The 13,202-nt window shown below is 25.9% G+C and overlaps 1 protein-coding gene across 1 annotated transcript; it reads left to right on the forward strand.

The window, feature by feature from the left end:
• Positions 1–3,910: 3,910 nt before the first annotated feature.
• On the forward strand, positions 3,911–12,208 carry LOC100203780 (small ribosomal subunit protein uS19). The gene is made up of 3 exons (XM_065814901.1): positions 3,911–4,049; positions 4,164–4,490; positions 12,068–12,208. The coding sequence occupies exons 1-3, from the start codon at positions 4,047–4,049 to the stop codon at positions 12,179–12,181; spliced, it is 444 nt and encodes a 147-aa protein (XP_065670973.1). The 5' UTR covers positions 3,911–4,046; the 3' UTR covers positions 12,182–12,208.
• The last annotated feature ends 994 nt before the right edge of the window (positions 12,209–13,202 follow it).

The raw sequence follows: 13,202 nt of genomic DNA on the forward strand, positions 1-13,202 counted from the left end.
TATATATATGTCAGGAATTAATAAGTTGCATTTTAGTTGGCCGTTTAGACAATACTTTTTAGGTCTTTAATATTTTTATTTTGGAAATAATTCCATATTGATGGACCATGGTTTGTAATTAGAAAACTTGACTGCTGTGATTTAATTTTCCCTAGGTGATAGTTGTATCCGGTATTTGAACGCAGATTATACTTTTCAGAAAATGATATCAAGAAAATATCTGAAAAACGCTTGGTAGTAGATTGTTTTTATACTTAGGGAAAAGTTGCGTAGCCCCGGACGGCGGGTAACTCCAGACACTTGATGTACAGGTTAAACTAAAAAAGCTATGTGATTTTAAATACTAAAATAAAAACATTATTTGAGTTAAAAAATGGCATATGCAAAGCATTTATCACAATATGCCGCAGCAATTGGCTGGGAGTGCAAGACATTGTTTCCCACCACCAGATGGGCGATGTATCATCATATTTGATTCTCATGTTAATATACCTAATTTTTATGTAAACTAATTACTTTTTATTGATTAAAGATATGTAATTATTTACAACAATTGTTAAAAAAAAGTTCGTTTAATACTTTAATTCACTGGTTTTAAAACTAGTATTTGTGAATGAGGTACAATTGCGTGGTATCGGACACCTGTTTGTAGGTTGGTTTGCAGACAGCTTAATCCGTTTACATATTAAAAATGAGAAACTATTTTTATATAAACTTTAATAAATTTAATATATTACACAAACCTGTACTAGTAATTCATTTAATTCCAATAAAAATACCTTAAATTTGAATAAAGTATTTTTAAAGTGCTTAATTTCATTAGTAAAAGGCTAATGTTTATGTTTCTAAGTGATGATATTTGCATTCCCTTTCCTTATACATTTTTTTAAATGTGTTGAATACAGTCCAACGCTAAATAAAAATATTTTATATTTGTGCCACACTGGTAAAAAAAGAGTTAGAATCATGATTAACCTTAATTGCTAACCTCCAATTTTGAAACATGCCTTTTTTCTATCATTTTTTCTTTTATGTTTTGTATATTATTAAGGTAATCGATCTTTTTTATATGAAGAAAGTTGTACTAACAATTTCGTATCTCTTAATATTATGTAGACTGTACTAACATATTAATATCTGTTTTTTACCAAGGGTTAAAAAATAATTTTTTAACTAAGGTCTTAAAAAAAAAAAAGGTCCTAGTTGGTTAACATTTGCCGACTGCCAACTAAAGGTCCAAATTTATCGACTACAGGGTCCAAACTTGCTGACTATATTTTTGAACAAAATGTTCCTAGAGGGATTACACCCAACGCAGCATCCCACCTAGGAACGGCACTGCTCCATCTCCCTTTTATAAGTTATACCCACAAAAAGAAGACGCAAGTACCATCTAGTAAATGAAAATTTTATTCGACTATAATTTTTGCATACTAGTATTGGTAAATCTTATCTTTTATTTCAAAGGAGAAAAAACTTTTACATGGTAAAAAAAGAAAATTAAAAATGACAAAAATGACAATAATGTTATTCAAGAAATCTTTCATGAAAATGTGATAAAGATTCCATCATTCTGTTTTTATCTACTAAGCAGTTTTTTTATATTACTTACATTAGAGCTGCATCAAGCTATATTTGCATAGTTTATATAACAATGTATGAGGGAGATATATAAAGTTTTTAGGCAGTTTTGGTTTAATAAATGCTTGGCTTTGTATAGTATGACAATATTATGGACACGGACATACGCTAAGTAATCAAATTCTTATAACTTATTAGATTAAGTTAATTATGTGATTAATGCAACCATCCCAACAACCATAAACACCCCCCACCACCACCACCAAAAAAAAAAGAAAAAGAAGTTTAAAGTTAAAAAGTTTAACTTTAATACGTTGCACAGTGGGCCAGAATTCACTTTTACTGGACAAAATTCTTAACTAATTTAATATTAGGGCTATATTGACTAAAATTAGGATGAGTAATAATATAATGTCTGCGTTTCTTATGAAGGTGTTATTTTTTTAATTCGTTGCTATGGATACTAATTTTCGGATAGCAAAACTCTAGTTTTGGTATTTGCAGATATTTTTACGAGTGCTATGTTTACCAAACTTTATATAAGTACCAATATGAGGTCGCGCTTTTTAAAAACGTGAATATATTTTTTATTTAGTTGCTATGGATACCTAATTTTGCTTAACAGCAACTAACTTTTTTTAGTTGCATATGTTTTATTTGCGCTATGTACACTATTTAGCACCTGTTTTATTATGAGACCCTTGCTTGTGAAAGCAAAACTTATTTAAGTTTAATGTGATTAACAAGTGTTTTTACACATGCTACTACACGTTGCTAGATAAACTTATTTTCCTGTAGAAAAAAATTGTATTCTAGCTTAATTAATTAATTTTTCTAATTAGCAGATTTTACGAGCGTCTACAGAATTTTTAAAATTTGTTTATATTTTTCCCATGCATTCACAATCATCAAAAATCTTTGACAATGTAATCTATAAGTAGTACAAGCTTATCAAACAAAAATTCACAATTGAAATTGACAAATTTCCAACTTTTCTTTGTTTTTAATGATGATACTTGAAATGATAATGTAGGTTGTAGATAGTAAAAATAAACGAGTTGTTTATTTTTACTATCCTTCATTAATGTGGTATTAAAATCATTTTCAAGCCAAGCTGAATTCTTTATAATAAACCTTGCACCGGTTAGTTTACTTTGAATCCATCTCTTAACATAATCAAAATAAATAAACGAAAGACTGTTGAGTCAAATAAATTAGTGAATTTTGCTTCTTGTGACACTCATGAAGCCTTAATAAAAACAGCATTTCAACATCTAAAATGAATAGCCACAACCAAAGCAACCAAAATGATTATTAAATCAATTTGGTTTGACAAGCGCTAAACAAATAAGAACAAAATTTAAATTAGGATATATATATATATATATATATATATATATATATATATATATATATATATATATATATATATATATATATATATATATATATATATATATATATATATATATATATTATTGTTAAGTAATACGTATGACTAAGACCGTATTATATGTTTTCCACGTTTTTTAAAATTTTGTGCAAATAAAAATTTTTAAGCGCAATTACAGATTTTTTGTTAGGTAAAAGAGTTCAAACGTAAAAGAAAACCTAAGTGGCGCCTAGTGGCAGTCAGATTTATGAAATTATTAAAGCAAACATATACAAGCTTTAAAACATCTGAGTATAAAAGCAAGATGTAGCAATATAAAAAATATATTGTCAATTAAAAGCAAAAGTTAGACATTAAAAAATAAAAAATTAAGCATATTTAAATTTGCTATAAATATTAATTACATACCAATTTTAGTCTAACAACTTTTAAAATCTAGATAATATATAGAGTTATAATATAATATTTTAAAAAGCGCAATATTTTATGTAAATTTTATTTATTTCCGTCGATTTTTTAAACAACATTTTTTCTTTATAATTTTTTTTCTTTCTAATTTACATTTGCGTCTACTTCAACCACAGCATTAGTATATTCATTAAAACTTTAAGTGTATATAAATGATTTTAAATTGTTTTATAATGTCTTTATATAGGTTCGACACCATTAAGGCATCAAAATTCTGATTTTGGTTTTATACTTTTGTCCAGTCACTGGCCCACAGTGCGTTGCAGTTCTCTGCGACAAGACCTCACGGTCTTTTTTAAGTCTCCATATTTTCTATTCTTTTTTTTTTATTGATATATTCAATTGATTTTATTTCTCTCTTATATATTGTATAAAGATAAATAATAATGGTAAAATAAAGAACTTAAAATTAAATTTAAAAAAAGATCCGGATTGGAGTTTCTGAAGAAGCATTAGGTTTTGTATTTTGAATTCACCGCAAGCCCGGATTTTAACTATTTTTTTTGATCCGGAAAAAAGCCTGGATTTTAACAAAATCTAAATTCAAGATTGCCGCTGCGAACCTCGACCTTTTACTGCAGGACGATACGCAAAGGAGGCCAAAATGGTGATTTAATTATCCGTTTGTTTCTTCTTAATACATAAGTATTTCTTTAAGGTAAACGTTGAAGTTATAGGGACTTGTTTAACAGATAATGATGTGATTTTATTTTTTCAAAAGGATAACGATGCTGCCGATTTAAAAAAGAAACGTACATTTAAAAAATTTACTTTCCGTGGAGTTGACCTTGATCAACTATTAGATTTAAGTAATGAGCAACTTACAGGGCTTCTCCATTCTCGTGCTAGGCGTCGATGTGACCGTGGCTTAAAAAGTAAAGCTGCTCGTTTGATAAAAAAGTTGACTAATGCTAAGAAACAAGCTCCCCCACTCGAAAAACCTGCTGTAGTTAAAACTCACATGAGAGACATGCTTGTTTTACCTAGTATGATTGGTAGCATAATTGGAGTTCATAATGGAAAAACTTTTAATCAAGTTGAAATTAAGGTATTTATATTATTTTAATTATTTTAGAGCACTTATAATTTTGTAAAACAATTTTATTTGACCAAATAATTTATAATAGTAAAGTTAAAGTTTTCATTCACATATTTTTAAATTAAATTACACTTTATAAGTAGCAATAATACTGTATACACACTCTCTTGCACAATACTTTAAACACAAATTCAATCTACATTTAAAAATAAAATATTAAAAAGGTGGTAATAATTTAAACTTAGTGTTCCTTAAAGTTGTAATAAAGTAATAAAAATAAAGTTGTATTGTATTTTCCTACACTTTTTTTAACCTCAAACTAGAGCCTTTTTTCTTTGATTTTTATATGATAACAGAAGTTCTCTAAAACAGTTAAAATAAAGCCATTTTATGAGTTTTACTAAAGCTAACATAAATATAAATTTTTACATAAGTGACAAATTACAGAATTATCTATTATTTTAATATTTTTTATAATTAAAAATAATTGAATTATGGCAAAAGTCTTAACATGTTAAGTTATTTTATATTTATTAGTTAAGTATATATAAGTTTATATGCATTACACATCAACTATTTAATTTTCTAAATGTATGTTTTTAAAAAGTTATATTTTTCACCTAGTTGCACTCAAAAACACTTCATTTATTTATTGATCATAAAGTTGTGTTGTGAAACTTTGATAATAATTATTGTTTTGTGTAAAGTTACAGTTAAGCAGCCGTTAAATAATTTTATTTTTTTGCTTGTTGCGCTCTTAGTGGATAATACATAAGGGATATATTAGCTTCAGTACATACATCAACTATCTTATAGCCTGTTGCTACAAGGAAGCACCGCTACATCAGTTAAAGGCGCATGGGGCAAGGATCTTTTTTCTTTTACTATTTCAATTAATATTCCAAACGTTTAAAAAAACTTCATTTATGAGAGCGCAACAAGCAAAAAAAATATAATTATTTTAGGCTGCTTAAATGTAGGATTACCCTTGTTTGGACATTCTAATTTAAATTCCTGACGGTCAAGGTCAACCTATTTAAAAAATCTAAGTATCAAACAATACAAATGTATATTGAAAAAACTGAATATTGATAATATCCAAAATAATCTAAATTAAACTAATTTGAAAAAGCATCTAAAAATTTTTTATTGTTTATAATGTACTTTATCTTTATTTTTACACATCTTTATTTTCACTTCATTGTAAAATCGACTGTTGCCTTTAATAATATTCCACAGGTTTTATATTTGTCAAAATTTTTATATATGAATAAAATGATCGTATAGAGCTATAGAAATGATAAAGGGGGGTGGGTCTTTAGAAGTTAGGTGGATCTAAAGTTATTGCAATTTTTGTGCTGGAATAACTGATGATTTTTTTGACAAAGTGTCTCGTCCTTAAGTATCGGAAATTTGCTGTGAAACAGCACGGAAATAAAACTTAAAAAAAATCATTACAAACGATATACAAATGGGAAAAAAGCATTATAGTTGACTACTTGATATCTTGGACTTTGTGTATCATAAAATTTATTTCCGGCCCCTTGCACACTCGATATCTCAGACTTTTTTCCAGGTCCCCTTAGAGTTCGGGATATCAAGAGTTAAACTCAGGGTGTTAGCCAGCCTGATAAAACCGTGTATAATGCGGTTTCCCACTTGGTTTAAAATTCCCAAAGGTTCTTAAGATCATGGTAAAAAATAAAATTAAATCAGTTTCAGATTTAAAGTGTTGCGCTAGACGAGTTAAAAACGCAATTAGTACGCACGACAAGGAAATAAATTAACTTAATGAATTAAGAATTATGATCAATTTTTGAATGTGAAAAAACGTGTCGTGCAACAACACATTAACAAGCAAGATTCATTCAAAAGTTGTTAACATTAACAAGAAAAATTTATTCAAAAGTTGAAAAAAAATTATTTTTTAATTTTTAATAGACGTCAGTTATTTTCCAGTTAAAATTGTTCAATACGTTTAATAAATTATTTCATTAATTTATTTTTTTTATTCAAAAAATCTTTATTTGCATTCTTGCTGTTTATCTTAAGTTAGGAAAGTTACAAATGAAATTTGCATATTAATAGATATTATAATTTAAAATAAGTTAATAACGTTTTTATATTAAAAGATGTATTAATAATTTCGGGAAATAAGTTAGCTGGTAAATCGAAAATAACAACAAAAAAATAAAACATGCAATGAAATGTATTATATATTTTATATTTGCATAAAACATAAACGAAGATAATTAAATAATATTATATTATTATTAATTATTAACAATATTTAAAATAATTACAAGAATTTTTTTTTTTTAATTTACAAATACAAAATTTACGTAGATATTTAATGTATATATGTAAATTGAAAAAAAAAATTAGTTTTTGTGTTTAAATATATTTTTTACTTAAATACCTAATTTACGAGATATTTAAATATGCCGATTAAATTTAGTTGATGCCCTCATTTTAAAAAACTATAGCGTCTGTATGATATTTTGTTGACTACGACATATTTCCGTTAAATGATCAGTTCTGTGAATCATAAAGAGACGAAAAAAATAAAATGATAAATTTTGCGTTATCATAAAATACAAATGTTTAAAGCAAAAAAAACCCAGATCGTAGATTTTTTTTTTTTACAAAAAAAATCTTTTTACAATCCCTGTGGCTTGTCCAAATTCAAATAAGATTTTAAATAAACACAATTTTTAGGTAAAATGAATATCATAGATTAAAAATTTGATCTCTTGCGATTGTTTATTGGCGCTTGTTCTTGATTGCTAGTTCTTTTTTGGTCGGGATTCTTGTATTTTTTGTAAAAATTGATAGAAATATTGTATTTTGACAACTATAAAAAGCTAATATAGGTCAGAAACGATTAGAACTAGGATCTATAGATAATTAAGGCACCTTTTCAAAAGATTTTTTACTAAATTTAGTTAACGCAGATGAGCGAAAGTGATCTAAAGACTCCAAAATGGTATTCTTTAAATTCATTATTATGGTTAGTAAAAAAGATTAGAAAATTATATAAAAAAGGGAAAAGTTTCTTCAAATATTAAAAAAACCTGAAGCGAAAAAAAATATGACATCTAAAGCTTTTGTTTGGACATAATACGCTTATAAAATCATGCTAATTTCAAATGAATAAGTTTAAATAATTTGTAAATCACCTTACTACACCTAGTATTTAAATTGAAGTAGCATTATATTTGACGGAAATTGACGAGCCAACCAAGTTTTTCAATTAAAAGTTATTAAAATTTCAGAAACTTTAATTTAACTTTTGTTTAAAAGCTATCAATTTAAATAAGTTTTTTAACTTTTGAATGTATCTATGATAAAAATTGTAATATAAAATGATGTACAATAATACGATTATCTATGTAAGAAAGTTAAGAAAATTTGTTTAAGTATTTTAACATTTTTAGTTTTAAAATGCTAAAGTATTTAAAAACTGAAACATTCAAAATCTTTCCATATAATTAGGGTTGCCAACGTCTGGATTTTACGAAAATAAAATTTTTTACGGATTTTAAAAACCTGCACTAATTATTTTGTTAGTGTTTTTCTTTGTAAAAGCGGTAAAATTCTGGCATTCCTACGTATAATGTATAGTGTTTTTTATCGGCTATCGTTAATTAAAAAGTTGTATTAGCAAATTAAAAAGTTACAAGAGGATCTTGGAAATTGTCAAAAATGTTTTGTTAAAAATTAAATACGATTTAGCATTTTTTTTACATTTATAATTTAAAAATGAAAATAAAAATAACAGAAGACAATATATGTAACTAATCGTTTAAACCTTTTAAAATTGTATTTAAAGGTGATGTATGCATTTAAAATAGATCAAAGTTTCAATGAATAAATTTATTAATTCATTCATTAAAAAATTGTGAACAATTGTCTTTTGTTCTTGTTTTCTCTCTACAATACTAAACAAAGGAGATAAGCGATTTAAAAATGAAAACTGACGAAGATTGCTCAAAATGAAACAAATTGAATAATTAGAATTAAACATTTATAAAATATAAAAATATTCCTGAAATATGAAGTAGAAAAATATTTCCATAAACCCGGCAAAAATAAAATTTTTTTATTGAAACTTAATTGTTTTTAAAAAACTATCTACTTTTTTAAATGTCAGAATGTAATGACCTTTTTTTTTTTTTGGCGGCACCTAAATCCCTAATTTCGCTAAAACGCTGTATGAATTTTTTTCCTGGCTAACACCCTGCAACTGTATATCAAAATTTCTATATGCAAATCCAAAGTACCAAGTCTTCAAGGACACAAATAAATACTTATTTCAAATTGAGAAAAGGCTATTATTGCCATTTCCACATATACTTATTCAAAAATCACTATTTCTATATAAATCAACCCTTAAACTGTTTAAATGCTGAGAACTAAAAAATTATGTATGAATGTTAAAGAGTCTACATTCCATTAGATTCATCTTTTTTTTAATATGTATGGAAAGTTTCATACAAATGTGTTTTGGTGCTTAAGAAATCTTTCAAAAACTACTTTTGAAAATATGTGTCCGCTACAAGTTTTTATATCAATAGTGGTCTCAAGACATAGGTAATATATAAGTCAATTAATACAACGAATCAAGGTTTTAGCTTAATTATTAAAAAAAGAAATACGGAAGTTCATGAAAATTACGTGCTTTTTGTCAAATGTCTAATTTTTTTGTTGCACTCTGGAATCTTTACCTTTAATATACTTTATTAAAGTTTTTTTTTTTTTTTTTTTTGTAAATTATATTTTTTTTCTTTTGACTATTTTTTAGCTCAATTTTTTCTTTAATTAAAATAAAAAATAAGTTTTTTTAAATATAATCTTTTTCAAAAAACCTTGTTAAAATTTTGCTACTTTTCTGAAGCCATTAAATTGCTGTTTACCCATTTAGCAGTTTTAACAATTTTAACAATTACTTTTAATTAGAAAAATTAGTGGTTAGGGTTTAATATCCAGTTTCAATAATTGGAATTTTTTGTGTGCTAAAAATAAACTGCCACACTAGAATAAACTTTTTATCATTGCCTGTGAATATTTCATATTTTCTACTGCTACACTTGGTTTCTATTTAAAATATGACTTGAATTTTGTAATGAAATATAAAACAACTACGTACTGTTGTAAAGCATTAGGGATAATATTTACAAAAAGCTTTTTAATTGAATTAAACTTGAATGTTTAATGTACAAAAATAAAATATAATAAAATAATATCTTAAATAACTTAGTGAGTTTTTGTTTAAAAAAAGCAATGACTCAGGCTTGAACAGGAATGACGTGTGATTGCACACTGTAACTGACCACACTTATGATATTATTTCTTAACAATTTGACCATGGCAGTTTTGATGTTTTAACCATTTAAATGCTACACAAAAAAGTAGTTATAAATAACTTTAATGGTTGATCTTTTCTTAAGTTTTCATTTTATGTGAAGGTGAAGAAATAAAATAAAAAAGTAATTATAGTTATTGTTTAAATAAACATATATTGTGTAAATTAACAAATGTTATATTAAAAAAATTTTTATGTAGGCATGTTTTATAAATTTAAATATATAATAATTTGTTTTAAACTTTTTCTGTGGCTTTTTAAGAATCTTTAGAAAGATAATTTTTAAGGTTACTTTAATTTATGAACAAGGTAAATTAAATCTTCTGTTGCAATGGAATGATTTTATTGCTTTATTTTTTTATTTGTTTTTTTTTAACTTGACTAACTAATGAAATAATTTAAAAAATACCATTTTCGATAGACTACCGTATTTTTTTGAACAACTTTGCAAAAAATTTATGTTTGCACAATTTAAAAATTATGTATATAACACTTTTTAGTAATTAAAATAAAATTTGTTCATTCATTAAACAATTGTTAACAGTAATTTGTTAAAGCATTTTGTGTAACTTCAGCAAAATGCTTTAAAAGTTAACACTGTGCACCACAATAACCACTAGGTTTGAAATCTCCCCACATCCATTTTTTTTTCTTATTAAGAAGTAACATAGTATATAAATTAAGTAAAGGTATTATGAACCTCCATAGGAATGGCTAGAACAAAATTTTTACACATCTAAACTTTTGATAAAAAGGGGAGGGGCGGTATACCATTAACTTGATTGAAATTCATTTATTTCACATAATTTCGTGAAGAAACCTAATTTTTACTCTGTACTTGTGAACTCCCATAACATAAAGGCATTAAAAAAGTGAACATTTATATAACAGATTACAAAGAAATGGTATAAAAACAACAACAAAATGCATTTAATGTGAAAAATATCTTGACTAAGCTTTGAAATACGAAAATTGCATTCTATTTTATCAATACTCAATTCAAAAGTATTTTTCATGCTATTAAAATACTTTGTAAATAATAATTTTGACATAGTTGTGTAGCAAATTATATTAAATTCAATAGTAAACTTGTTAACTATTTATTAAATGTTCAAAATTCCACAACACTTAATTTGTTTAGCATGGTCTGGGTGGCTTTGCCGTCTCTTATATTTATTCCATGTCTTTAAACTCATGATGAACAGATTCACCTGCTTGTTCAGAGTAAATTTCAAGCCCTTTATCAGTATTGAGGAGCTAGTGTTCTTTAAACAAATAGTTTGTTTAAAGAAATTTAAATTTGTATACTAATATTATTAGTGCTATTTGTACAAATAGTAATATTAGGTATCCAGCTTTATTTAACTTCAATTGGCAAAGTTGTATGAACTTTGCTGGTACTTAGTAATGTTCATAATAATGTTTTGGTTTACAAAAATCTTTAACTCTGGGTATGCATGCTCTAAAATAATTTGCCCAAAGCTGTTGTCTAATTTCTTTTTTCTTACTTTCACTTTCAAGTTGTAAATGTTAATTTGTGTGTAGTTGTAATGTGAAGTAATGCAGTAGTTTCAAGTTGTAAATGTTAATTTGTGTGTAGTTGTAATGTGAAGTAATGCAGTAGTTTCAAGTTGTAAATGTTAATTTGTGTGTAGTTGTAATGTGAAGTAATGCAGTAGTTTCATAATAGTAAAGTTAGCCATTTCCAGTTTGTTTGAAAATTTATATATACCTAAAAAATGAACATTAACCATAGTTGTTTAAGAAACTAAGTTAAACCCAAAAAATTTTTTACGTTTGCGTTTGAAATATCAAGATACAAAATGTTTTAAAGTTCAGAACATAAAGTTTTGCAGCTTTATCTCTTGAATTTTATTTATAAAATTCAAATAAATGCTGCTATATTAATTCTAGGCTCTCAGAAGGTTGATTTGCTTCTTCAAGAATAAACTTCGTAGCTATAGAAACAATTTATAGAAGATATTTTTTACTTTTACTAATCAATATTTCTAAAGATATAAATATTAATAACTGTTATTTATTACACTATTTACTGTTATAAGCTTTGAAATTTTTGTTAAATATTTCATAACTATATTTTAAAAGTTTAAATCTTGTCTCAATTTAGAAATAACGAAACTAACCAAATGAAAGCTCTAATTTTTTGTAAGATTTTTTAGAGGTTTGACTTTCTAATTTTGAAAAACAATTCTTTTTTTAGCCTGAAATGATTGGTCATTACCTTGGTGAATTTTCAATGACGTACAAACCAGTTCGCCATGGTCGACCAGGTATTGGTGCCACACATTCATCAAGATTTATTCCGCTTAAATAAATTTAAACGAATAAAGTTCTACACATATTGACTGTTTTTTTTTGTGTGTGTATAAAGTATGCTTTTTTTATATAAATAAATGAGGAGCCAATCTAAAAATAGTTACAAAATTAAAAATTTAAGTTAATTCCATGTCCACATTTTTTATTCTGAAATCTATATCATCTATTAAAGTGTATTAGACTAATTAAACGTTTTTGTTTTTTGTCCTAAAAATAAGAATTAGAAATATCCATTTCTGTTTATACACAGCTATAAGTTGTACAGTTCTGGACAAATAAGCTCCTCAAATATTATCTTCTGCTAAGATGACTTAAGGACTTAAGTAAGATTTTTCTTAATGAGCTTTAAAAGCTCAAATATAGTTTTATAGGGCTAAGTGGTACGCTTATGCGCACAGATTAATTTGGATGACAAAAAAAAAGCCCCGTGTTTAGAGGACAGGAAATGTAATTTTTCAAGCAATTTTCAGAAATTCAGGCGAATTGATCTTATATCGTCAAAATTATTAGTCATATCGAGTTCGTTTTAATTTATGGGTGTTTAACTCATTGTTTAAAAGCCACTAGCAACTGAATCGGATCATGCTAAAAGGAAATGTCACAAAAATTGAAAATTTTTTGAGTTGATGGTCTTGATGTTTCAAGATCGGACCGCAACCCACACTAGAATTGAATAGTTTTATGTTTCGTAAAAATTCGTAGTTTCATTTTGCAAATTTAAATTTTTTTATAAAAAATACTTTTATTGTTACACCTCGTCAAATCGAAAGTTTTCACGAACTGACCGATATAAATATAGTTAGAAAAACAAATTTCCTCCATTCCCTCTATTTTATTTAAATATCCCTTTTTTATGTTTAACTTAATATCTTGAATTCTTGGTCTTATGCTATTGTATTTTACTATATAGCTTAAGCTAAATAAGAATCTACTTTATAAACTAACTTAATGTTTTGTGTACTTACTATTTTCATGAATAAGTAAAACATGGAAATAAATTCTGAAGAAAGCGACGAGTT

Source organism: Hydra vulgaris, chromosome 13 (genome assembly GCF_038396675.1).
Source record: "Hydra vulgaris chromosome 13, alternate assembly HydraT2T_AEP".
In the NCBI taxonomy this organism is placed as follows: domain Eukaryota; kingdom Metazoa; phylum Cnidaria; class Hydrozoa; order Anthoathecata; family Hydridae; genus Hydra; species Hydra vulgaris.

Bases quoted from the DNA above. Each gene is read 5' to 3' on its own strand.
- LOC100203780 (XM_065814901.1), top strand. The intron at 4,491-12,067 runs GTATTTATATTA...TTCTTTTTTTAG, and splicing joins TTAATCAAGTTGAAATTAAG to CCTGAAATGATTGGTCATTA.